Genomic DNA, 27,998 nt, shown 5'->3' on the forward strand with positions numbered 1-27,998 from the left:
TTTTTCAATAAAAATTAATAAAAATTTGAAATGCCCCAAAATATTCACTCAGAATTTTAGCATTTTGTTAGAAATAACAGAAACTTCAGTTCCAAAACTCCAATCTCATATCTATTACAAGTTCACTGTACATACTGTCCTATTTTATATAGGTAATAATAAAGGAAGAAACTAAAAATTAATTAAATTCTTAAAACTTAAGCACGTTAAATTCGTTGCTATTTTTTGCAACATCTAGGAAACACAAAATTATAATTTTTCCATACGATTAAATAATTTTCTGTAGGTCTCGTAATATTAAACATTGTTCAACACTTACTTAAATTTATTATAAAATAAGCTACATATGAATAATATATGTATAGAAATAATAATATAAAAATAGAAATCACATAATCGTGTATAATAAAAAGCACTTTATAAATCTGTTATAACATCTATCAACAGATATTATCACAGCCACGGTGACCATCATCTATTATTTTATTCTGTCTCATTGGCTGCTATACCAGCCTCTCTCACCAGACTATAGAAAACACCGTCGGTATTTTGCAACAGCGTTTGTGGTCGATCAAACTCAACCACCCTACCAGCATCCATTACCAGCACCTTATCTGAATCCATTATAGTGTGCAACCTATGTGCAATAGTTAATACTGTGCAGTATGGAAATTTTTCCCTTATTGCGTTCTGGATTAACACGTCGGTATAAGGATCAACATTTGCAGTGGCTTCATCCAGGACCAATATCTTGTTATTTCTAATAATTGCTCTAGCCAGGCACAACAGCTGCCTTTGGCCCACACTAAAGTTGGACCCGTCTTGTGAGATCTTGTGGTTGAGGCCATCGGGAAGATCATTGATTGCCTTTTTGAGTTGTACGTCCTCCAGAGCGTTCCACATTACCTAAAAATGGTTGATAAAATAAAGTACAGTAAAGGTCACGAGATGATTGTGACCTAGCGAAAACAAAGTCATCCAACAAGTAGTTAAATACAATACGATTATTCTTAAGAGTAAACGATCAAACATTGCACTTGTTTGTATTTAACTGTAATCTGTTGATGGCACACCATATATTTTGATTATTTAGAGAACTTCGTTGTTCAATACTGTTATTTAAGTAATTAATTCTTTAGTAGTTCTTCATATTATTAAAAACACTCGACTAACTCAAGAACTATGCATTTATAAATATGTGAGAAGCAGTGGGTCCACCACCGAGCCTTGAGGCACACCTAAAATTCAACGTACTAATAACGTTTACTGAAATAAGACCTAAAGAACTTTATCATATTAGTAGGAAATCAAATTTTGCGTAATTTAGAAATTTAAAAAGTAAAAGTACTTACAAGATCATATACAATGACGTCTACCTGCCAACTCAAATTAAGAGCATATAATATGAACTCTATTATGCAAAATAGATTAGTTGTTGCAGACATAGACTTAAAAACCATGTTGACAATCTGTTATTTTTTTTTGCATAAGCAAATGCTGATATCGATAAATGTATACATACTTCGTCGTTGAACTCCTCGAATGGATCTAAATTTTCCCTGAGAGTTCCAGAAAATAGCACAGGTTCTTGGGGTATAATAGATATTCTTGATCTAAGCACACTTAATGCTACATCTTTAATATTGACATTATCTATTACAATTTCACCTTCTGTATCAGTTAAGCGAAACAGGGCCACAATAAGGGACGTTTTTCCAGCGCCGGTCCTTCCAACAACGCCAATTTTCTCTTTGGGTTTCACTTCAAAAGTTATATTTTCTAATATGTTAGGATCATTTTGAGAATATCGAAGACATAATTTATCGAATGTAATATTTCCCTCTTCTGGCCAAGATTTGGAAGGATCTTTAGATTCTCTGTCAGATTCTGGTGCTATCTTTATGTATTCTTCTATTCGTTCTACAGCTGTCATTTGGTTTTCCATCTCACTCCACTGTCTTATGCCCCATTGGAACATTCCCGTGAGGGCAACGGCCTCAGTGAGGGCAAATCCCACGTTACCCCCAAAAATCTCTGAAATTATACAAAAATATATACTCAAGTGGTTTGTTGCAATTTTATTTTTCTGATTCTAAAAGCAGTTGCTTTATTTGTGTTAATATAATACCGGTCTGGCCAGGTAATTCTTTGGCATAGACTAAACTTAGAGTAAATTGCACGCATCTCCCTTCTCCCCTATGAACTTCTGGTGGAAGGGGTCGGACATGACATATATCATCGAGACTTCGACTCGGACTCTCGTAATTGGTTGACTGTGGGTGCGCAGTTGCCCTGTTGCATTTTTTGTGAACCGACCTAGTACCTAAAGCGCTTTGCTGTTTGTTTAGTTTTATTTTTATTATTATTCCACTCCAACCTTTGGTAAGAAGTAAAGGGAATATTACAAAATAAAAATGGTGTACAGTGTCGAACAAAAAATTAATATTATTAAATGATATTGTCGTGCAGAAAGTACAGAGAAAGTCGTTGGTCGATTTATATTTTCATACCCAACGAACCAGTCCCCACTGCTAGAACTGTTTTAAATATTTTTCATCAGTTTGAGGAATGTGAATGTGTTAATCAGTGTACGAAATGTAGCAATCAGGAACTTCGTCAAATTCCTGAAGCAAGGAGAGAAAAAGAGGTTAATGTCTGTGCTTTTGTGGAAGTAAGTGAGCCATGTTTTTCCTCCCAAATTTCCGTAGAACTTGACATTCCAAGTCGTACAGTTGGTTACAAAGCCTATAAAATGCAAACTTCTCACGAAATTATTCCTGGTGATCAAATAAGGCGTATGGTGTTTTGTGAATCCATTAGGGAAAAAATTGATGAAAATAATGAATTTGCTAGGCAGATTTTATTTACAGACGAATCATCTTTTTCCCTACTAGACCGTCATAATCTTTCAGTTGTCCAATGTTGATCCCCGGAAAACAAGCATTTAAGTATACCATTAAGAACGCAGTACCCTCATAAGGTAAATGTTTGGGCTGGCTTTTAGGCGATAATATTGTGGGATAAAATAGTGTTGTACCAGCTGTACGAAACTTGGATGTAAATTTTGAGGAAATTTGGTTTCAGCAAGACGGATGTCCTGCACACAACGCAAGGCCTGTTCAAGATTATTTGGAACAAACTTTTCCTAAAAGGTTTATTTCCACAAGGGGTATCATACCTTGTCTTCCTTGATCTCCAGATCTGACACCCTGCGATTTCTTTTTATGGGGTCATTTAACGCAACTTCTCTACAAACATCGACACGAAAGAGCCGCAAATTTGGACGAATTACAGCTTAAAATTAGAAATATTAAATGTTCGTCAAGAATTTTACGCAGATTAGGGTATTGTGAAGCTCAAGCAGGTGGTTTGTTTGAACACCTTATTAATTAATAATAAGCTTTATTTAATAAGCATTTGAAAATAATTCATTATTTTTTTCTTAAGAATTACCACTCATTTTAATTTAGAATACGTATTAGTTTTTACTAAAGATTATAAATAATTTGTAATAAAGTTGGAATACTTTTAGTCCAAGAGCTACGTGTGGACTGCACTGATCGACTATAGTCATGATTTTTTGTTAAAAGTTTGTTATCACATTGACAAAGCCAGAGCTCATCAGTCAGAAGTCGCTCCAGAGGCGTAGAGCGTGAACGGGCGGTTAAACGCGAAAAGTTTTGTCAATAAAAAAATAATCGAATATAGTCATGAAAACTGGTACACTTATAGATTTTAAGTGGATAAACACAGAAAAAATATCGTCAGAAGGCTAGGTGGTGGCTTAAGCGCTCTCAGAAGCGAAAAAGTAGTAAATTGTGAATTGAAAAATAAATCACAAAATATATAGTTCTGACATTTTGTTTATTGTTAGTTTATAATGCAAATAGACTATCTGTAAAGTTACAGAAGTCAAAAGTGAGGCTAATAGTCAAAAAAACATTATTTATCACTGCGCGTGCAAATTTTGCCGTGGTTGTTACGCCCGGCGTTTTTGATCTTTTATTGTTAATAAATGATTAAGTACAGTTCTAGCATTTTACGTAGCCAATCTTTATATTATATATGTTTCTTATAACGAAACAACAGAAGTTTACTCAGAGGTTAAGACTATGCCAGAGCTACATAAGTTTAAGTGCAATCGAAATTTTTTATTTGGTAATATTTGTTTTAACAATGGTTTTAAATTGGTTTTTTTTACTCTGAATCGCAATCTGATGATTCGTCCTGAGTACCATCATCGCTGCTGTACTTTACATCTGTCATTTTTTTTTGTCATTGTAACTGCAATTGAAAACACACACTTTAACACTCGCCATTGTTGGTGGCTTAAAAATTTATCAATACATGAAAAATCTAATGCATAAGCAGTGAACGCTGTTAGAGGTGTGACTGGAGCGAAAATCAGAAGCGAGTTGACGCTTGGTTACTATTTTGAAAGCCATGCCAGAATAACGGTCTGACTACACAGGCCGACAAAAGAAATCCTGTGTTTTTGAGACGTGAACCTACCCTTCTTTAGTAAAATTGTCCACTGAATACGAAAAAAAAGAAAAATTTATGGACTCTCTCCCACACACCCTCAATTCCCCCCAAAAATTTAAACTGCCCATCCAACTTACCTTTAGTAAAATCCGAAAATTGCAAAAAAATTGTGTGGACGTGAGGGATCTCCCCTGCTCATTCGTATCTCTTTCTCACTTGTTTCTTTCAAAAATAAAAATAAATACAAATCAGACGTGGCAACCGTTATAACTTTTATAAAATTTGTCGTTAAAACCAAAACTAAATAATATTGATGAACTAAGTTTCTTTTGCTCGTACACTTAACCTCGCCCCCCAGATAGCATTTACAAATTACGGTTAGCATTCTAGCACTGATGAAATTTTTCAGTAAAAGCTTACTATTTTCCAAAAGCTCTTAAGTAACATTAAACTAGTAGCATGAAGGTATTTTCTAAAACGTTTTAGCATTTTAACTTCGCATTCAATTAAAATGCGAGTTCAAGCCCTGGGGCCACATCAAGGCGTCTACCAACCCATAGTAAGTTATAACCTGGATTTAGAAAATACCTACCTAGCTTAAAGTTACTTAAGAGCTTGAAACATTTTGGAAAACAATAAGCTTTCAATGAAATATGTCATCAATGCTAGGATGCTAACCGTAATTTGAAAATGCTAGCTGGAGGTGAGGTTAAGTGTACGAGCAAAAAAATATCGTACAAATAGGGTAATTACTGTACGTACGGCAACACTGCTGTCAATTCCAGGCCGTGGCTTATACTCTTTATGCCATCGCAATAAATCAAAAACGTAATTATTGTCCAGTATTCTATCTTCCATATGTACGTATCTTAGACGTACGTTGTTCCTAAATTCCTAATGCAAGACAGAGACAATAAACCAATAGTCAAGGAGAGCTTAGAACTGCAGGCTTTGCGCACTTCTTATGGCGTTTTTTTATCGATGGCATAAAGTTATAGAAATTATATGGGGGTGGAGTCAGAATTATTAGGGGAGACTGGTGAATATTTATATAATTTACTAACTTTGTATCGGAAATAAAAATATGACCAGACCTGTATATGATTCAGTAGATACGTACCATTTTCAATAAATAATATGCTTATCATAACGAAAACAGTATATACAACACAATGAAAATCCAACCAAAAACCAAAAGCTCTGTTGGCTCCTAGAAACAAAAAACTGGCAGCGGTGTATTGATTCTGAAAGTGGTCAAATTCTCTTGTCAAAATATCCTGCGCTCCGAAGGCTCGAATGGTCGTAATTCCATTCACTGAAGCTGTTAGGTGTGTGAATATTGGACTACGATCTAAAAATGTCATATTTTATAATAGTTTTGGTTGCAGTTTAAAATGTAACTTACTCACGGCCTCTACACGTTTTATATCTCTGCTTGTCGCCAAAAATACCTTCCTCAATCCATAGAAAATAAGAACGATTATCACAGTTGGAACTAATATAAAAGGATTTAAACATCCAATGACTATGGAAATCGACAGAAGAATCAAAGCGATCTAAAAGATGAATAACGAGGTAATTTTCAATAATTTGAAATACAATTTCAGCGTACCATATACAGGGTAGTCCAAATTTTATGCAGGAAACTTCGAGATCTCTTTAAAATAATAAGTGTTTCCTTTATAAACACTGGTCTGGAACAGCCCCGTACGGGGTGTTAAAGTTGTTAAAAAATTGATTTTTGTTTATATCTCCGGAATATATTAACCGATCTCAATAAAATTTGGTACAGATAATGTATGATAGTAGGCCTTACATTCCCTAATATGAGCTTTAAAGGTTCAACCAGTGGTGTACAACTGGACAGGGGTCACCCCTCTTTACAAAAAGAACTGCATCACTGCATTTTTTACATGACATTGTAACTGATTTATATTATAATGCATAAAATACGTGAAAAAGGTAACTTGAATTTTTTCCCTAAGATTCGTCGTTCTCAAGTTATTCATACCAGTACAATCCCCTTGTGTGACACTTCAATATTACAAGAGTATTTACGTTTATCCTTAAAAGTAAGTGCAATTTGTAAGCACATCGACAAAATTATTTACACTCCTTTCTACACCACCTGTGAGGTAGTGTTCCTGACGTTTTTAGTTTTCCCTGGAGGCCTAATACTCTTTACAAATAAGAACAATTTAAATCAAAATAATAAAAAATATATTTACCAAGCAACAGCAATTAAACAAGAAACAAAATTAACGTTACATATTTACAACAATTCTTCAAAATGCGAACCACCCATATCGATACATTTCTGACTTGATTTTCTAACTATCCATCGCCTCATACAATTTTCATTAAGCCATACTTATATTATTCTCCCTATTCTCCCAGAATGCGCAGGATCACCATCCATCGTATCCAGCTATTTTGTCATATATTTAATGAAACATCATTTAATAATTCAAATAGAAAGTTAAGAAATGACTGGGAATTTAGACGGAGTGGCAAGAAGAAAGGCCCACAAACTTTATTGCGAATTATTCCGAGCCACACAGAAAATTCGTATTGAAAAAATCTTGTCCGAATTTCATGAGGATTTTCTTGTGACCAAATATGCAGATTGTGAAAATTCACTACCCTTCGCCTTTGGTAAATGTGCATTTATTATTATTTTGATTTAAGTTGTTTTTATTTGTAAGGATAGTGGGTTAGGCTTCCAGAGTAAACTAAAACGCGTAAGGAACTCTATCTCACAGGTGGTGTGGAAATGAGTGTAATGGATTTTGTTGATGTAATTCCACTTATTTATGCATAAACATAAATATAATTGTAATATTATGGTTAGAAATGAATAACTTGAAAACGGCGAATCTTAAGGAAAAAATTCAAGTTACATTTTGTACGTATTTTGTGCATTAGAATATAAATCCGTTACTATAACTTGTAAAAAATGCAGTGGCGTAGGTTTTTTATAAAAAAGGAGATGACCCCTGCCCAGTTGTACACCACTGGTTGTATCTTTAAGGCTCATATTTTAGGGAATGTAAGGCCTACTGTAATAGATTATCTGTATCAAATTTTATTGAGATCGGGTGATAGATTCCGGAGATATAAAAAAAAATCAACTTTTTTTAACCACTTCAACACCCTGTATCTCTAAAACAAGTATGTTCCAGACCAATGTTTATAAGACAAACACATTTTATTTTAAAGAGATCTATCTGCCCCCGAAGTTTCCTGCATAAAATAAACGGAGGTACGAATAATGCTAATGCAGATACTAATCAATACGTCAATTGGTAGCAGAATTTATCTATGCAGATGGACAAATAGAAAAAATTTAAATTAAGCCATGTGATTTGAAATAACCAAGTTCTCAAATAAGTAGGCGAAAAAAGTTGAACTCTGGAAGATGTATAAATAGAAAATATTGAAGAATCCATTGTTAACTAAAAAATTTTTTATACTTTTGCTATTAATAAATCATTTTCAAAAAGGGTGAAATAGGTAAATCAAAATGCAATGATCAACAACAAAAAATTTTGGAAATGCTGGAAAAATTTTAATTTAGGAATAAAGAACTTTGATAGCGTCTCTTAAGAGCATGTCATTTCAGAGTCAACGGTCTCCAGTATTTTTTTTAGTTTGTAGACAAATTTATAGATGGCGTCAATGGCGTCAATATCAAATATATTTTTTAACAGCCATATCAAAATAAGATAAATTTATAAAATAATGTAAAACTTCTAGTAAACGTTTTGGACACAATTTTTCTAATGGTTCCCTGCCTTTATAGCTTTATGGTGCAAAATGCAAAATATATTGAAGTTGCATATGGGTTATATTTTCATTACTTAATCATAGTATATTTAATTTAACATTCAGTTAAACGCAAATAAATAAAAATTAGCAAATATGGCAAATCTATAATCCATTTTAGCACCATAATTTGTAGAGATGTCTTACTTTTGTTTGAAGAATTTATTATGCAATTGTAACAGTATATTTTAAAAAATAAATAATTTTTCAGAACTACTGCGTTTACTTGATACATACCAGTCATTTATATATTATCTTTGTACCCTATTTACTTAAATATACAACTACTACACAATGTACTCTCTAACTCTTGTAAACAGTACAACACTAATTCATTTTTGTATCACGTGAGGTTAGTTCAATACAATTATATTCTAGTTATTTATATTACTGCATATATTTATTTAAAAAAAAAATTAAAACTGTCCTGGAGTATATTATTTACAAATATAACCAATTTTTATGCACGTGGATGGGTAGATATGTACAACTATATTTTATATTCCACATTACTGATGATTTAAAAAAATGACACATTTTCTTAGAAAATGTCAGTTAACGCAATCAATTCTCATTAATTTAACATTTGTTGTAAAAAGTATGTGGCTGGTTATTTTGGGAAGCAGTTAATCCTGAGTTAGGTCTTATATTATAAGTTTTGTTTTATTTACCTGAAACCTCAAAAGTCTCAATTATTTTGAATAATAATTATCGCATAACATTAAATAAGATCTCAGGTAAATGGAACACATATGTAGTACAAAATCCATTATTATTACAAATTTTAAATTTACCGCTCAAACACGTAGCTAACTCCAGGAGAATAATAGATGGCTCTGGCGTTAACAATAATTTATAAAGAAAGGCACTCTCTATGCTTCCCTTTAAATAACTAATAGAATTCAAAATTGCAAAAGTCACGTTATACCATCCGAAACTATAAGATGAATGCTAATACTTACTTGGAATGTGTCTGCTACTGTCAATGGCAATACCTCATCTAACGTTCCAATATCATGGGAAAATCTATTTAGAATCCTTCCGGAAGGATTTGTGTTAAAAAATTTCATTGGAGCTCTTATTACGCTGCCAAACATCGAATTATGTAGTCTGGCAGAAGCTGTCATACAAAATTTGAAGAAAGAGAGCGATCGAGCAACAGCTAAAATTATAGACGTTAACAGCAAAACGGTGTATATAATAAGCGAGGTATCTTCCGATAAGATTGTGTCCAATACATTCAGGACATACCCCTTAGAATGAGTGGATGAGTGATTAATAACTGTAGTGGCATTTGCATCAAGTTTTGATTCATTATATGTAGATGAATTTAAGGAACGCTGAAGTCTCCATTGTTCTAAATTTACCCTAAAAATAAATTTCAAAAATTACTAATTGAGCCAGATTCAATATCATCAAAGAATTAAATAAATGAATATTTTGATTTTGTAAATGTGAGCAATATAAAATTATTAGCCCTTGAACATCCTCCTTAGTTCCTTAAAAATATCTAGTATATACATATATAGTATTGTGATAATCATTTTACTTGAAATTTTTTAATTGTATATAGATTGTATAACTCGAATTAATGCTTACCACAGTGTCACAAAGTAGTCATTTACTATTGCAAAGAATTGAGCTGCTAAAAAGGCGAGTAAAATCGATAAACTTTTGTACCACTTGCCACCAGCTTTTAGATAATTGCTGTACACATTTCTGGAAACTGTTCCAGAACTTCTTTGCTCCCTGTTATCTGCAGGTTTAGTTTTATTAGTACTTTCCTTAACTTCATCTTCCCTAAATTCGACATCGGACTTTTCATTTTCTCTGTATTCAGCTAAAAGGGCTTTAAAATCACTTTCAGTTTCTCTTAAAGTTTGATACGAACCAACAGCTTCCACTTTTCCATTTTGCAAGAGATATATCTGGTCTGCATCCTGTAAACATTGTAGCTGATTAGTCACCAAAACAACGCATTTGTTCCTTAGGAAACCGCGTATGCACTGTTCGAAGATATGTTTACCGACATTGCTGTCAACCGCAGATAAAGGATCATCCAGCAAATATATGTCCGCGTCCCTATAAACAGCTCTAGCTAAATTGATTCTAGCTTTCTGACCACCACTGACGGTGACACCTCTGTCACCGACTATAGTTTGGTCTCCGTTAGGAAACAATTCAAAATCTTTTTCAAGGGCACATATATTTACAACCCTGTCGTATTTTTCTTGGTTAAATTTTTGTTGGAATGTGATATTTTGTCTGATGGTACCAGCAAATATCCATGGATCTTGTGAAGAGTAAGAGACCGTTCCTACTGTATCTATATAACCGTCTAGTGGAGTCAATTCTCTTAAAATTGCGTGGAACAACGCAGATTTGCCTCCTCCTACTTTGCCCACAACTGCGACGAGTTGATTAGCACTAGCACTAAAATCAATGTTATCCAGAGTATTTTCGACTAAGCTATTATTCCATTTCACGGTTACATTCTTTAAAGAAACATGTACTTTGTCATTGTGAGTTGTTAAATCACTATCGCTTTTAGTCTGATTTTCATTGGGTATTTCATTGTTGACGTTATTATTTTCACAACAATCAGTCTTTTCGTCCAATAACAAAAATCGCTCGATCCTCTTCACTGAAACTTTAGTTTCTGCGAGTTGGGTAACAGCACGTGGCAAATACATTGTTACCGCTTGTCTTAGGATCGAATAAAATGAAGCAATCGTAAAGGCATAAGCAGCATTAACGGTACTTCCCGTCAAAACGTACATACATATGCATAAATATATTGAAGACCTATGTAAAACCGAAACGCAGGTTATCATTATGGCACGTATTGCGGAGGTCGCACTAATTTGTTTCATTTCTGCCCTAAAATAAGTCCAATTAAAAATCTGTAATTACTCTGTCAATATATACCTTCTCGATATTTCTACTAGTTTGGCAAAAGGTTTTTCCCAAGCATACATCTTTATAACTTGTACTCCTGTTATTATTTCACTCATCAAGCGAATTCTTTCGTCAGATCTCTTGGCAGTGTTTAGTCTGTATTGGGATATCTTCTTTCCCATATACACTAAAAAGTGTGGTAAATGAAATAATAATTAGGACACCTTTATAACGCTTTTAGATTTAGATTAATTTACAACATTAAAAAACAAATCTATACGTACTTACTCTGTGGAACTATGAACAAAACTAAAAATATCACCCCCGTCAATCCTGTAGGTCCCACGTAGATATAGAGCAAATACATAATCACAGCCGTCTCTATGGGAGCAACCCACAAATTATGGATATACTGAGTACACAAGTTGAACCTGCCAACATCATTAGACATGAGGTTAACCATCTGCCCCACAGTGGTGTCAGCAAGTGCTGTTCTATTTAGTTTTAAAGCTTTTCTGTAGATGAGTGAGCATGTAGCTACCCTCAATTTCATCCCTAGGTGGCTCACACAAAAATAGTATCCGTGTACGCACAGAACGTTTATGAGCGCAAAGATGACAATCAAGCCAGCATAGATATAAGCTTCGTCTTTTGTCATGGCATTTTGTCCTGGTTCGTAGTATCTTAGGAAATTTGAAATTAGTAAAGGTTGGGATAGTCTAAAATAAAAATTAAAAACACTTTAAAAATGGTACATTGATTACAGTCTGGTGATTATTATTGATATGATTATAGTAAACACTTTGGCAGGAGGAAATCTTAAGCAATTACTGCCTTATTAAAAAATAAAAAAAATTATTATAACACGATCATAATAAATTCTTTGACACAGTAACATACTATTGTAACGATTTTAGGCAACAATAAAAATTATTTATTAATAATTAGCAGTTATCTAATTGCCATAAATGAAGTTCAATTAAGCTTTCCATTTTACTATAACCTTTGTGAATATTTAAATATGTGGTTTTTTGGTATTATTATTACTTCTTAAGTATCCAATAATATATTGTCACAAAATAATATAGAAAGAAGACATATTTAGACTATTTTGCGTCATTACGTATGTAATAAATTTCAAGTACAGGAAAAAAATATATTATAACAATAATCCAAGACATAATTTTCAAAACATAAAAATAAGTGAGATTAGATATATTAAAGTACTAGGAGTGGTTTCACAGAAATACAAATTGTAAGTGTGATAATGATATTGCTTTATCTAAAATTTAATGTTATTTACAGAAAAATTGACTACCAGCAATATATTTTTTCGTTTTTTTTTTAATTTATTACAGTGTAGTAAAATAAGTAATTTACGTGATATTTTAACATATTATAATCAAAAAGGACATTGATCAACATTTTTGAGGTACCTTATCTGTATTTACAATATACAAGTCAACTGAATCCATGATTTATGAATATGCTTATTTATCAATTTGCCTTGATTATGCCGTTAAACTTGATTCAGCACCGACAAGTATATGTGCCCAATAACAAAACAATAAAGTAATTAACTATTCAATAAGTGATTAATATGTACAAAATGGTTCAAAATTGGATTAATTCTTTAATAGTAGACGTCATTCATGGTTAAAACTGTTTTTTTTTTGTCTAGTAGTCATAAAGCAGTTAGTGTTAAGAAAACTGAGTTTATGAGTGAATTTCTAACTGGTTAGAATATTTTGGGTTTTACTGTAAAAAAATAGAATCAAAGAGAATAAGATAAAAAATAGAGTTAAAGTGTCAATAAAATAAAAAAGTTTTTTAAAATAAATCATCATCAAAACCTCATTCATAATGTTAAAGCTACTTCTAAGGGTAAGGGTTGCTCTGTCATAAGTTACTCACTTAACTATAAATTCTTGTATCAAAAGAAGTAAGCCGTAAATGCTTAATTCCTTATAAAATACTGTCAGTAAAGCCTTTAACAATGAGGGTTTTTCATTATTTGCTACTTGGTAATGCCATGCCTTTTCCAATTTGTTTCCTAATGTGCAGGACTCGTGAGCCTTGAGTGCACCGGGCATGTCATCTTCGGTTATCTGATTCTTAAATCCTTTCACGAAATAGGGAAACAACCAACTTAAAACAAAACGTACGATTTAATTAATCAATACCTATAAAACATAGTGGATCAATATTCATCATTACAATTCTTCAATGTTTCATCAACAGGCAGAGACCCATTATTGGATATCATTAAAAGTGACAGATCAATTACAAATTGTATTTCAAAAAGTAACAATTCACGGAAGAGAAATACCATAAGTATTTGAAATTTATACGTGAAAGGGGAAGATACTGTCCAATATCTATTGATCTCGTATATCTTTCTCCAATCCTCCGAATATGAAATATGAGCAATGCCTTTCGACAAGGACAGCCAGAAGTACGAGGCTGCTGTAAATTTAAGAAATTTTCTTTCTTCGTGATGCTGTGCAACTTTTGTTCTATTTCGAGACTAAAATTTCAGGTTTTACAATGTTCTATTGGCTATGTCTTTAGAACCTAGAATGATGCTTTATGAAGCCAAAGTCTTTGTTGAAGGTGCAATCAAAAGTATTTATTTCGGATTTAGTAAAATATTTCATTGGAAGGATGAATATGGAATTGAGTATCAGACACATGTGTTATCCTAATTAAAATGATAATAAAAATAACGTACCAGAAAAATGCTTGCGAAAATATTGTAGCCCTCTCTAAAGGGTGTCCCTTTTCTGAATTCGGTGGCAGTAACGGGTCTCCTTGCATATTGAAGTTTTATCTGAAAAAAAGCATTGCTTCTATATGAGTATACCAAAACAGATTACAAATTCTAGATGCATTTAAAGAACTTCAATGAAACATTACCGATTCCATAACATTTCACAAGATAAATTCGTTGCTCCAGGGTTAGCATTATTATTACAAATTATTCGATGAGCAGTTAATAAAAATAAATACGTTGACTTTAACAATGATAAGGAAATATCCATGGTATATAATTATATGCAAGATGGTTAAAAATTGCGGCGTCTTTTTATTTGCAGAATGTGATTATTCTTCTTTTGTGACTAAACCCCGTGTTTAAGCACATATTAAGTTCTTGAACAACTTTGTTAAATACAATTTTTAAGGAAAACAAAAATTAAAAGAATTTTGCTTAGGGAAAATTTCACATTTTGAAATTATTTTTTTTATTACATACATATTTGATTACTGCCCATGGCTTCCCAACATAAGCAAAACTTTTTATCAAGAATATCTTTTTCTCGAGAAATGAACAGTAAAAAAGTTTACAAGAGTGCGGTACCCCATCCGGGGACACACTGTATACAACTCTACTCTGTTATTTCGCATCGAAAACTTATGGGTATACGAGAATGTATATTTCTAAAAATAGAATGGTATAGTAGTAATGAAAATTATGTGGTAAAAGAAAATTGATCCCTCCTCTTTCGCCTTTATACAGAGAGATCCAGAATGACTGAAGTGTTTGGAGGTCGCAGCCTGTGGCTGTCTCTGTCAATACTACAGATTTTTATATGCTAAGGATGGTGTTAGAAATAGGCTGCGTTCCCCAAAAGCTTCAATCATTCTGGATCTCTCGGTATATATGTAAGTACCTAGTAACTTACAAAATAAATATGCCGGAATATGTGACTTAAAAAAAATAAGAAAAGTAGAAATCATATAAATATGGAGAGTATAAATAAAAATAATTTTATGAAGCACAATCTTATCTTTTATGTATTTTAGGATAAAAGGTAGAAACAAATAAACAAATAAAAATGAAAGGTTTTGATTATTTTAAAAGTAGAGATGATTTATGATATATACAGTATCAGTTCAAGTTGCAAACAAAAGTAATCTTGTTAGATAATACCTCATTACTCTATTTCTCTTTTAATTTAGAAATGATATTTTAAAAATAATTCTTATATTTACAATTATACACGTGTGTAACATTTAAGCTTTTAACTAGTGATAGCTTAAGTTAAAGAATTAAGTAGTATAAGAATTATATAGTAATAATGTATTAAATATACAATTTAAGCCATGGATAAACAATTACTAAAGAATTTAAAAATTTTCTCAAGTACTCTACCATTCACACTTTTAAATAGTTGGCGAAAACTTACGAGTGTTGCAGCATATTTAGAATATTCGGTTTACAATATAAACCACTTTTTTTTAATTTTGACTAAACAAAGTCGGTTCGATCCAAAGGTTTACATGTGGAAGAATATACAGGGTAGCCCATCGAAAACGTTCCGCAAGGCATTACAGGGTAGTAATGAACTTTTCGGCAAAATCCAAAAACAGGTAAAGTTTGCTTCTGAGGGGGACAACTTTTGACGCAAAAAGCATTGCAAAGTCTTCAACCCCCTAAGTGGGGGTGCCATCCCCCAAATTTTTTTAAATGGGAATGGGGGTCAAGTGGGGGGTCATTAGAAAGGGCTTTTAATTCTCTATACATCGATTCTTACTTTTTGAAAATCGATCCATTATTTTAGAAAATATGCAGCTTTGAAAATACGAACAATATTTTTGACGAGAAATGCGAAAATCGATTTAATTTTACTTCAAAACTTACGGTATTAGTCAAGTAAATGCTGAAAATGTTGTCCGCCAACTTGCATACAATGATACAGGTTGTCTTCAAACCGTTGTCGAACATTCTGGAGCACTTGCGGTGTTACTTCGCGACATACATTAATGATTCGTCCTCGCAGATCTTCCAAGGTATCAGGTGGAGTGCTGTAAACTTTGCTTTTAATGTGCCCCCAGAGAAAGAAATCTAAAGGATTTAAGTCGGGTGACCGAGGGGGCCACTCAATTGCACCTCTTCGTCCTATCCAGCGTCCTGGAAACGTCTCATTTAGGTAATTGCGCACATTGAGCGAGTAATGTGGAGGAGCTCCGTCTTGCTGGAAAATCAGTTCGTGTTCATTGTAAGCAGGGTCGTCCTCTATGATATTTGTTAGAGCTGGGTCGATGACATTTTGTAGTAAATCCAAGTACATATCGCCTGTCAAATTTCCAGGAAGGAAAAAAGGACCTACAATGGAATTTCCAAAAATACCTGCCCATACATTCAACTTCTGGGGGTGTTGGGAGTGTGTCTCATGGAAAATCCTTGGATTGGTATCAGCCCAGTAACGACAATTATGGCGATTCACTAAACCATTCAAGAAGAACGTACACTCGTCCGAAAAACACACATTAAAGAGGAAATTATCGTTTATCGCTCGTTCAGTCATTATTTCGCAAAATTGCAAACGACGATCAAAATCGTCTTCATTTAGCTCTTGCACTAGCCGAATCTTATAAGGATGGAATTTGTATTTTTTTAATATTCGTTGGACACTTGTACGACTCACTCCTGTCGCAGTAGCCAATTGCATTGTACTCAGCGTACTATCCATTGCCACTTGCCCCAATACCGCTATTTCCGTAGGTTCATTTAGTACCGGATTTTCAACCTGCCTCTTTTTGTTATGAACGGAGCCAGTTTCGCGAAATTTGGCCACCAATTCGCGAACAATTTTTCCAGACGCATGTTTCTCAGGATGCCGTTGGTTGAACAGTTCGGCGACCCGATTTCCGCATTCATTGTTTTTGAAAAAAAGCTCAATAATTTCTACTCTTTCTGGAATTGAGTACACCATAATTAATCAATTTAAAAGACTCGGCAGTATTGGTACTCTTCAACTACAAGTCACAAGACAGTTATCTAGCAACTTCTTGTGGCCTATCTAAATACGAAACAAAAAGCGGACAATTTTTTGCTCACCAAAATCAGGCTAAAGAATTCGCAAATCAGAAAAAAAAAAGCGAATTCTTTTGAAGGAATTTACCAAGCTAATACCGTAAGTTTTGAAGTAAAATTAAATCGATTTTCGCATTTCTCGTCAAAAATATTGTTCGTATTTTCAAAGCTGCATATTTTCTAAAATAATGGATCGATTTTCAAAAAGTAAGAATCGATGTATAGAGAATTAAAAGCCCTTTCTAATGACCCCCCACTTGACCCCCATTCCCATTTAAAAAAAATTTGGGGGATGGCACCCCCACTTAGGGGGTTGAAGATTTTGCTATGCTTTTTGCGCCAAAAGTTGTCCCCCTCAGAAGCAAACTTTACCTGTTTTTGGATTTTGCCGAAAAATTCATTACTACCCTGTAATGCCTTGCGGTACATTTTCGATGGGCTACAGTGTATATGGTTCCGGATGTTCAACTCTATTAAAATATATACACATTAAGCTTTCAAATCTACTATGAGTGTAATTATTCAGGGTGATTCAGTCATAATAATGTCATTAATTTTAACTACGTATTCAGAAGGCCTAATAAACACAGATCGAAAAAAAAAATTTACTCGACCTTTTAAGAAATAAGCAAATTACCTCTTAACTCCCGTTAACTCGGCGCCCTACTTTGCATCACATTTGCTGACTGGAAACACGCCGGCGCACCACAAAGCGTTCGAATGTTGAAGCGAAACAGCTGATTTCCCCAGTCGTCTTGCAATTGGTTTCAAAAACAAATTTCAGCGGATCCCAATAAGTCACACAATAAAATATGCGTACTACAAACTGAATAATTAATTAAACATAATATTAAAAACTCATATTAAAAACAGTGAAAACGTTAACAATATTAAAAATATTAAATTATAATAACCTAACAAATAAATAATACTTGGCAGTATTTAAAATGTAAAAGTTCTTATTCATTCATATGCCTATGTAAAATGCTCTGTTTTTGTCGTTCACTATTAAAAATACCTATACAGTAAAAACTAGGTTAGCGACTGTTGAGAGATACTGAAGTTACGTTTACAAAAACATTCCCATCCTTAGATGATTGTGTTTACAGAGGTTCAAGGGCTGTTGCCCATAAATTAAAAATGTAAATCCCAACAGTGACCGAATACGGTAGGTCAAGATCACTCTCGATAAACCTTAGTAAGTCAGCGGTCAGGTGCGGTCCTAAGAGGTTTAAATAATGACTTGAAAATAATTTTTTTCGGGGTAACATTTTAAATTTTTTTTAATCGCGTATCCGTATATTCTACTCGTCCTATCTTCCCTTAAAATTAATGACATTATGACTGAATCATTCTGTTTAACGTTGAATGATACTACATAACAAATTATTAAGCATTTTTACTTTTATTCTATTCATAAATTGTTAAATAGATCCATGTTATTAGAACAATCTTAATGAATATTTAATTTTAAATTTGAATAAGTTGAGTGCGATCATATTGTGTTGATAGTCCAGGCAAGTTAGACCAAAATCACCCAGAATACGGAATAATTGCTGATTTATTGTCTAACTTGCCTGGTCTATGAGGTGTTTCTTATTTTGTCGTCATATTTACTTTAGTTTTCTCTATGGTAATGTACTTATAATCATGGTTACTTTACCTATTTTCTCGTCCCTCTGAATTTTTTCTGAGAGCGCTACTGCTACGGACAAAAATATTTATTTAAAAGCGTTCGTTGACCTTGGAATAAGTAGATAGGAATGAACTTATAAAATTTATAAATTTAGAATATGGTATGGTCGCAGAGCGGCGCATAGAAATTGTTTTAAATTTCTATACATACATTACTGTCATAGAAACTAAACCAAAAAACACAGCAGTGCCTGAAAATTGAATATATGTCTTCAAGGGTCGTTATTTATTTAAAGCTGTGATGGAGAATTTCTATTGTAGTCCAAAAGAATTATTTTGTTTGACATTTAACCATTTTAACAGCCAAAGGGACACGGAAATTTTTGTAAAACACTATTAATATATTCTAGAATAGATTATATATGGATAAAATAGTAACTATTTTAATACTTGTATTACCTTACTTATTCGAAGTTCTGTGTTGATTAATCAAAACAGTTGTTTATTAAAACAATCACCACATTACCGCTCCACATTAAACAAGAGTATTAGAGTCTTTGTTTATATAATAATAGAATTTAAGAAGGAAATAAAGAAAATAAAACAAATCTAAAATTTGAAAACATTCCTCTGTTTGTCACCGCGCGAGATAAACACCGAGACTGAACAGCAAACGGACGTGAATACGATTATTTTTTATTTTTCTTGACATGCCCAACAAACAAGGCAGAGCATATTAGTACAACTGTATACAATATACATACACTGTTTACTGTCGCTCAAACATTTAAATGCACATTGGTTCCTTTCAATTGACTTTTATGCGCCTAACAATTAAACTGTTTCATTAAATTATAGGGGAAACCCAGAATTAAATTACAAACAATAAGAATATGAACACAATAAATGAACCATTTTAATCCATCAAATGAAAAATCTGTAGAACTCTTTAACTTATGTGTTGAGTTATGGGGAAGAAAATAATAAAATGTAAACTGAGTAAATAGTTTTAATTAAATTTTTTATATAGCTTTTATAGCGTTACACTTAAGTAGACTGCATATAGACTAATACTTAATAGGACAAAGATACTTTGGTTTTTATATAAGCATTTCTGCTGATCAGCGTATTTAGCCACAGCGTCGGCTTCGCTGGAGTAAGTTTAACTTAGGACTATAAACACCATTAAAACGAGTTTAGTATACAGAGTGTTCGACTTATTTTATTTTGCGTTTATCCAATATTATGTTTAAATATATAACTTTCGACATATTTAATTGCTGAAAGTTATAGCTATAAAGTGTACGTGCCTAAATGCATTATAAAGCTTCATAGACATACCGAAATTCATGCAACATTTGGTCACAGATTCTTAGGACAAATTTAGGGGACCCGTATTTTTCTTTTTGCCAAGTGGCCCCTTCTTTCGGAGTTACAGCCCCTTGAAGTCCGCCTCTAAGAATAATCCTTTTTTTTTATCTCAGAACCCTGTTGTACGAGAATCACTAAATTTGGTACACATGGGTTTTATGACATGTGGAATCTGATGGTGCAACGTTTTTTGGCGGGGAACCCCCTTAAGACAATTTTTTGTGGGTCCCCTTGTCTTTGAACCAAAAAAATTTGGTCGCATATTTAAATTTCTTAAAAATTATTATCAGTCCACTAAAGAACCATTAAATTTAGAAGCTTTTTGTCTCTTTATACTTTTTTCATAAAACACAATGTTTTCGAGAAAAATGTCAAAATTTGATCGAATGCATATCGTAATTCGCCATTTTCCTCAAAAATATTGCGTTTTACGAAACAAATATCAAGGGACAAAAACGTTTCTAAATTCAATGGCATTCTAGCTAACTAATATTTAAAAAAAATCAAATTTGCGACCAAATTTTTCTGGTTCCAAAGAAGAAGAGGGCCCACGAAAAAGTGTCTTAAGGGGGTTTCTCGCTAAAAAGCGTAGCACTGTGAGATTCCACATGTCATAAGACCCCTGTGTACCAAATTTAGTGATTCTCGTACAACTTGGTTTTGAAATATAAAAAAGACTTCTTAGGAGCAGATGTCAGCGGGCGGTAACGCCGAAAGAGGGGGCTAGTTGGCAAAAAGAAAAAACACGTGTCCCCTAAATTTGTCTTAAGAAACTATGACAAAATTTTGTTGCATGAATTTCGGGACACCCTGTATTACAAGCATTGAATTATTTAAGATGACGCATCCCTTTTCTGTGACAGTCTTGTGTTTTCTCTTAACTTTATACTCCAGTCGAATTAGAGTTTGAACGTGAAAAAATTATTAGTAGACATTTTATTGCACTCTATGGCGGGGAAGAGTACGTAGAATGATAATATGAAAAAAAGTTTTCAGATTTTATGATATGATTCTACTGATTAGTGATCTTGATTAAAGTTACAAATGTTAATAACTATTGTATTTTTGACTTTATTTTCTCTAAAGCTTCCTGATATTAGTTCTTCTCATAAATGTAACTTCGATTTTGGCTTATTGAAAGTTAGCTCAAAAACTATGTATATAAAAATTGTTATTTACTAGGACATACAACTTCCGCTTAATGTTAGCTGTAACCATTTGACCGTAATAATATAATGTCAAGGGTTTTTCATAAGCACTTTGAACTTTTTAAGTATTGAGAACAACATGAGATACACATTTTGTTATCCAAACATCTCATAACTTGAATTTCGATAAAATATCAATACGTCGATTAGCGACAATTTCCTTTTGTTGTATTGAAATACAAATTTTTTTAATTATCGATGAAAATATACTCAATTTCATTACATACATGTTGTTGTAACGTACAAAAGAACAATGTTAATATAGATCTGGAATTAATCTCGGATCTTAAAAGAAAGCATACTTTTATAACATTTTATTTTATTAAAGGAAACAGGAGCAACAAACTTTTCTATTAAAAAAAAAACTGTTTTCCTAGATAGTAAAGCAATTTTGTCTAGAATAATAGGTATCCTGTTATATTTTTGTAATAAGTGACATGCGACTATTTAAAAAAAAATAGATATATTTAAAGTTACTTTTCATTCTTTTTTATTTAATANTTCAGGCGAACATAAGATTTTTTCAAAAGTGAATTAACATGACTATTGAATTTCAACTTATTGTCGAAAATTATACCCAAATTTTTAGCTTCTTGTGAAAAGGTGAGATCGGAACCGTTTAATTTTATACATAAGTTGGAAATAAGATAGTCATAAAAACTACGAGAACAGTATAATAATGCCGATGATTTTTCAGCATTCAGTTTCAAATTATGATTTTTACTATACTCAATGAGTGACTTAAGGTCCGAGCTTATTTGCTCACTTGCTTGCTCTACATGTAAAGGGTCAAAATTATATAACATTTGGGTATCATCAGCATAACACTGAATTGTACAAAAATTGATGTGATATTTTAAATCCATAGTATAAATAATGAACAGAAAGGGTCCCAATATCGACCATTGAGGAACTGCTGACGTTACAGGTCTAGCATTAGATGTTCCACTATTAGTTTTCACTCGTTGCACACGATTACTTAAATAGTGTTTGAAAAATTGTAAAGAAGTTTTATCAAGACCATAATAACTTAATTTTGATATCAATAAAGGATGATTAACTAAATCGAAGGCTTTTGAATAGTCCAGAAGTATTAACGTAGCTGCTCTATGTATGTCTCTAGCACGAACAATATTATCAGAAACATTTAACAAAGCCGCATAAGTACTATGGCCAGATCGAAATCCAAACTGATGGTCCGGAAGGAGATCGTTGGTTGCCAAATATTTTTCAGGCTACAAATAAATAACTTTTTCTAGAATTTTACTAAAAATAGGTAAAAGGGAGATGGGACGGAGCTCTTTATAAGTAGTCGGATTTGTGATTTTAGAAATGGGGCATATTAATGACTCTTTCCATGCTGACGGAAAATAACCAATTTCCATACAACAGTTGACCAAATCAGTGATGTAGACGTATATAACTGGAAGGCACCATATAATCATATACAAAGAAGTACCATCAATGCCAGCTGCATTCGATTTAATATCATTTATTATTTCCAAAACATCTTCGGGATCCACAGGGCGAAGAGAGAAAATCAAGTTATTTCTGAATTTGTTATTAGAATATATTTTGAGCGTTACGTCATTTACAGGAGTGTCATCGAACACAGACAGAAAATAATCATTTATTTCGCAACTATTGTTTAATTCTTCAGGCAAGGAATTACAATTACTTTTGATAACATTCAGTTTTCTTAATGCTTCCCAGCAATTCGAAGTGCCACGCCTTTCCATCATATTAATATACACTTTTTTTCCCTACGCAGCGAGGCAAGTGCAAAATTTCGTAACTCCTTATAATGAGACCAATTATCTGGTGTTTTATCACGTCTATATTTTGAAAATGCCTTGTTTCGTTCGGCCATTATCCTTTTAACATTTTGCGTCATCCATGGTGCAGAACATTTATTCATTCGCGCTGTTTTTATTGGTGCGTGCATATCAAAAAGTTTTATCATATTGTATGTTAAAAATTGAATTTTTTTATCTACATTGAGTATATACAAAATACTGTCCCATGGAACACTTAAAAGATCATCGTAAAATAAATCCGACTTTAAATTTGTGAAGTCCCTATAGGTATACATTTTTTGAGTTCGTTTAACAATTTTATGGCCAATCGATGATTAGAAATATGGTCAATATTAATAACATTACAAAAATGTACTAAATCAGCTTTGTTTACAAAAACAGTAGAAGAGTGTGAAGTTACATGCGTTGGCTCATAAACAACTTGATAATACCTAAGCATAGACACTGCAGCATAGGCTTAGACCATTATTTAAATTAAACATGTCAATGTTTACATCCCCAGTCAATAGAATTGTATCATATACAGGGCGATTCAGAACTTATCCAAAAAAAAAAATCTGGATGTACAGGGGACCCTTACAAATACAATTTTGTAAAGAAAAAATCAAGAAGGGCAGTTCGAAAATGATTTAAAAATACACTTTTGCACGGCATTGGAAGCTAGTCCACTGTAAAACCTGACCCCGCAATGCGACCGGCATGGCGCTGTAATATTTTACACTATTTTTTAACACCCTGTATATTTAAAAGGACAAACAAACAAAGTAAACTGTTTACTGAAACAAAACAATTAAGTTAATTATTAAAAATAAATTAAGTTAATTATACAAATCAATTTGCAAAAGAAAGAGACTAGAGAAAAGCATGTGCATGTGTCAGTGAGCCAGGCACTCCACTAAGGGATTTTTTTAAATTTCTGCGGAATGCAGTTGCTGAAAGGTTTTTAAAAGACCTGTCTAAAGAATTATAACTATAAACGGCGTAGTAAGAATAAGACTTTTGAAATCCAGCTGTAAGATGTCGCTGATGCCCAGCGCTCCGTACATTAACTTCATGAATATTATTTCGGGTAATAAGTTTGTTCTTTAGATAAACTGGTGAGGAGGTTGCGAGTAACTGGTGTGTGAAAGTTTGAAGTTCCAACTTCCAATATTCTCTGATCTGAAATCAGTTCTCTGATTTTATGTGTCACATGATCTCACTTACGCAATTTAAATATAAACCAACAGCAAGTGTTTTGCACTTTTTGAATTCGCACTTTAATCTAAAAAAGGATAGTACATTATTAAACAGTAGTAAAAAATAGGTAGTATCATAGTTTCACATAATTTTTTCCTAACTCTAAAGTTTATAATACTGCTATTTGCAAAAAGAACTTTCAGGCGAACATAAGATTTTTTCAAAAGTGAATTAACATGACTATTGAATTTCAACTTATTGTCGAAAATTATACCCAAATTTTTAGCTTCTTGTGAAAAGGTGAGATCGGAACCGTTTAATTTTATACATAAGTTGGAAATAAGATAGTCATAAAAACTACGAGAACAGTATAATAATGCCGATGATTTTTCAGCATTCAGTTTCAAATTATGATTTTTACTATACTCAATGAGTGACTTAAGGTCCGAGCTTATTTGCTCACTTGCTTGCTCTACATGTAAAGGGTCAAAATTATATAACATTTGGGTATCATCAGCATAACACTGAATTGTACAAAAATTGATGTGATATTTTAAATCCATAGTATAAATAATGAACAGAAAGGGTCCCAATATCGACCATTGAGGAACTGCTGACGTTACAGGTCTAGCATTAGATGTTCCACTATTAGTTTTCACTCGTTGCACACGATTACTTAAATAGTGTTTGAAAAATTGTAAAGAAGTTTTATCAAGACCATAATAACTTAATTTTGATATCAATAAAGGATGATTAACTAAATCGAAGGCTTTTGAATAGTCCAGAAGTATTAACGTAGCTGCTCTATGTATGTCTCTAGCACGAACAATATTATCAGAAACATTTAACAAAGCCGCATAAGTACTATGGCCAGATCGAAATCCAAACTGATGGTCCGGAAGGAGATCGTTGGTTGCCAAATATTTTTCAGGCTACAAATAAATAACTTTTTCTAGAATTTTACTAAAAATAGGTAAAAGGGAGATGGGACGGAGCTCTTTATAAGTAGTCGGATTTGTGATTTTAGAAATGGGGCATATTAATGACTCTTTCCATGCTGACGGAAAATAACCAATTTCCATACAACAGTTGACCAAATCAGTGATGTAGACGTATATAACTGGAAGGCACCATATAATCATATACAAAGAAGTACCATCAATGCCAGCTGCATTCGATTTAATATCATTTATTATTTCCAAAACATCTTCGGGATCCACAGGGCGAAGAGAGAAAATCAAGTTATTTCTGAATTTGTTATTAGAATATATTTTGAGCGTTACGTCATTTACAGGAGTGTCATCGAACACAGACAGAAAATAATCATTTATTTCGCAACTATTGTTTAATTCTTCAGGCAAGGAATTACAATTACTTTTGATAACATTCAGTTTTCTTAATGCTTCCCAGCAATTCGAAGTGCCACGCCTTTCCATCATATTAATATACACTTTTTTTCCCTACGCAGCGAGGCAAGTGCAAAATTTCGTAACTCCTTATAATGAGACCAATTATCTGGTGTTTTATCACGTCTATATTTTGAAAATGCCTTGTTTCGTTCGGCCATTATCCTTTTAACATTTTGCGTCATCCATGGTGCAGAACATTTATTCATTCGCGCTGTTTTTATTGGTGCGTGCATATCAAAAAGTTTTATCATATTGTATGTTAAAAATTGAATTTTTTTATCTACATTGAGTATATACAAAATACTGTCCCATGGAACACTTAAAAGATCATCGTAAAATAAATCCGACTTTAAATTTGTGAAGTCCCTATAGGTATACATTTTTTGAGTTCGTTTAACAATTTTATGGCCAATCGATGATTAGAAATATGGTCAATATTAATAACATTACAAAAATGTACTAAATCAGCTTTGTTTACAAAAACAGTAGAAGAGTGTGAAGTTACATGCGTTGGCTCATAAACAACTTGATAATACCTAAGCATAGACACTGCAGCATAGGCTTAGACCATTATTTAAATTAAACATGTCAATGTTTACATCCCCAGTCAATAGAATTGTATCATATACAGGGCGATTCAGAACTTATCCAAAAAAAAAAATCTGGATGTACAGGGGACCCTTACAAATACAATTTTGTAAAGAAAAAATCAAGAAGGGCAGTTCGAAAATGATTTAAAAATACACTTTTGCACGGCATTGGAAGCTAGTCCACTGTAAAACCTGACCCCGCAATGCGACCGGCATGGCGGTGTGATAAAAAAACTGACAAAAACTTTTGCAAGGAAAGAAATATGTAAATAGAATTTTATCGCACCTATTTTATATCGGCAAATTCAACTGCTTTTGCCTTTATTAATTAATAAAATTAATTTGTGTTTTTAAATAATAAAATCATTTGACATACCCGATGTTACAACAATTGTTCAAAATTTTATCCACCAATGTGTAAACACATTTGGGTCCGTTGTACTCAGTTTCTACGAACTAACACAAATGTTGTTTGTTTCACCATAAGACAAATGCTTCACCATAAATTAAAAAGATATCCATCATCTCCGAGTACACGCAAACCATTTTTGACACTAACTACCCATTTTTGACACTAACTACTAAAAACTAACTGTAAAAACCACAGATAACAGGTAAATATCACAACGACGATTGCAAAATCCGAATTCAGTATTCGGAGTCGCTGAGGCCACGTGGCGAATGACGCTAGAGACTACAGTTGTCCAGCTATGTAGTGGTTGAATGTACTATAACTTCAATATTTTTTTTCTCGGAAACTATAAGAATTTTACAAAAAATTTTTTTACGATATTGATTCCACTTCTCATGCTGCATCTTTTCCCAATTTTTTTTGGATGAGTTGTGAATCACCCTGTATAGGTGTTAAATATGATAAAGCATTATCAATGTTATTTAATGAATATTCGAACGGGAAGGCCTATAGACAGTGCCCAATATAATAATTTCGACGCCGATTTTAATTTTTAACCATAAACACTCAAGATACTCTTCGTTATCGATATCCACAGTTATAATTTCACATGAAAATAAATTCGAAACATACACAGCCCCACCTCCTCTACCATCAATGCGATCACGACGAAATAAATTAAAACCACGGATGGCAACTGTCTCAAACGACACAACAGCTGACAACCAAGTCTCAGTAAAGGAAAAAATATGTATTTTATGTTTAGTAATAATATCAGACGGAGATACTGTACAAAGTAATAGCTTTGTGTTTGCTGTACCTTCAGAATACTAAAATATATAACCAAAAAAATTGTGTCCTCTAGTAATGATTATTAAAAATGGAACACCGTTTTCAGATTTTAATTATTAATTTTCAAGAAAAACGCGTATCGTAAGATACATCAATGATCCCATTCAACGGCTAATCGTATTTCTGGATCTAGGTTTATTTTCATAGTTTATAAACACACACCAAACTTATGTTAGGTCGGGAACAAACAAATGCGTCATGTGTTAATCATAATAGTTATTTTCGTACTAAAAACGGATAAAATAAGGCTACTTACCTGTTCAAACACACTTAAAAATATATTACAAATTCATTCAAACTATTTAAAAAGAAGCTACAGTTTCACACGCATGTAGCTCGCAGTCCAACACAAGGAGCACTGGAACTGAACTTGAATTTTATTACTTTTTTCATGAATATATATCGTATCGGCCGCAACAACCATCCAGACAGCGCGGATTCGTATTCGTTTAGAGTCCCACCTAACGTTCAATCGCAATAGATCACTTCCTCTGAATTG

General features: G+C 32.9%; 1 protein-coding gene across 2 annotated transcripts; it reads right to left on the reverse strand.

The window, feature by feature from the left end:
* Positions 1-124: 124 nt before the first annotated feature.
* LOC108906687 (probable multidrug resistance-associated protein lethal(2)03659) lies at positions 125-27,997 on the reverse strand. Of its 2 annotated transcripts, XM_018710018.2 has the most exons (12): positions 27,756-27,997; positions 13,940-14,038; positions 13,123-13,356; positions 11,497-11,927; positions 11,239-11,395; positions 9,910-11,190; positions 9,273-9,678; positions 5,891-6,041; positions 5,606-5,836; positions 1,523-2,034; positions 1,353-1,469; positions 125-906 (listed from the first exon to the last, which is right to left on the reverse strand). In XM_018710018.2, the coding sequence occupies exons 2-12, from the start codon at positions 14,023-14,025 to the stop codon at positions 484-486; spliced, it is 4,029 nt and encodes a 1,342-aa protein (XP_018565534.1). In that variant the 5' UTR covers positions 14,026-14,038; positions 27,756-27,997; the 3' UTR covers positions 125-483. The 2 variants fall into 2 exon arrangements, with proteins under 2 accessions (XP_018565534.1, XP_018565535.1); XM_018710019.2 differs by lacking the exon at positions 1,353-1,469 and having other exon boundaries at positions 127-906; positions 27,756-27,996.
* Between the last annotated feature and the right edge of the window lies 1 nt (position 27,998).

The sequence above is a fragment of the Anoplophora glabripennis genome, unplaced genomic scaffold (genome assembly GCF_000390285.2).
Source record: "Anoplophora glabripennis isolate ALB-LARVAE unplaced genomic scaffold, Agla_2.0 scaffold135, whole genome shotgun sequence".
Taxonomy (NCBI): Eukaryota; Metazoa; Arthropoda; class Insecta; order Coleoptera; family Cerambycidae; genus Anoplophora; species Anoplophora glabripennis.

What these genes read in the sequence shown, in the direction of transcription:
- LOC108906687 (XM_018710018.2), bottom strand. Translation starts at nt 14,025, where the DNA reads ATGCAAGGAGACCCGTTACTGCCACCGAATTCAGAAAAGGGACACCCT. An exon ending in TTTGTTCATAGTTCCACAGA is followed by an intron (nt 11,396 to 11,496) that starts GTAAGTACGTAT and finishes CACACTTTTTAG; the next exon opens with TGTATATGGGAAAGAAGATA. An exon ending in TCGAGGAGTTCAACGACGAA is followed by an intron (nt 1,470 to 1,522) that starts GTATGTATACAT and finishes AAAAAATAACAG; the next exon opens with ATTGTCAACATGGTTTTTAA.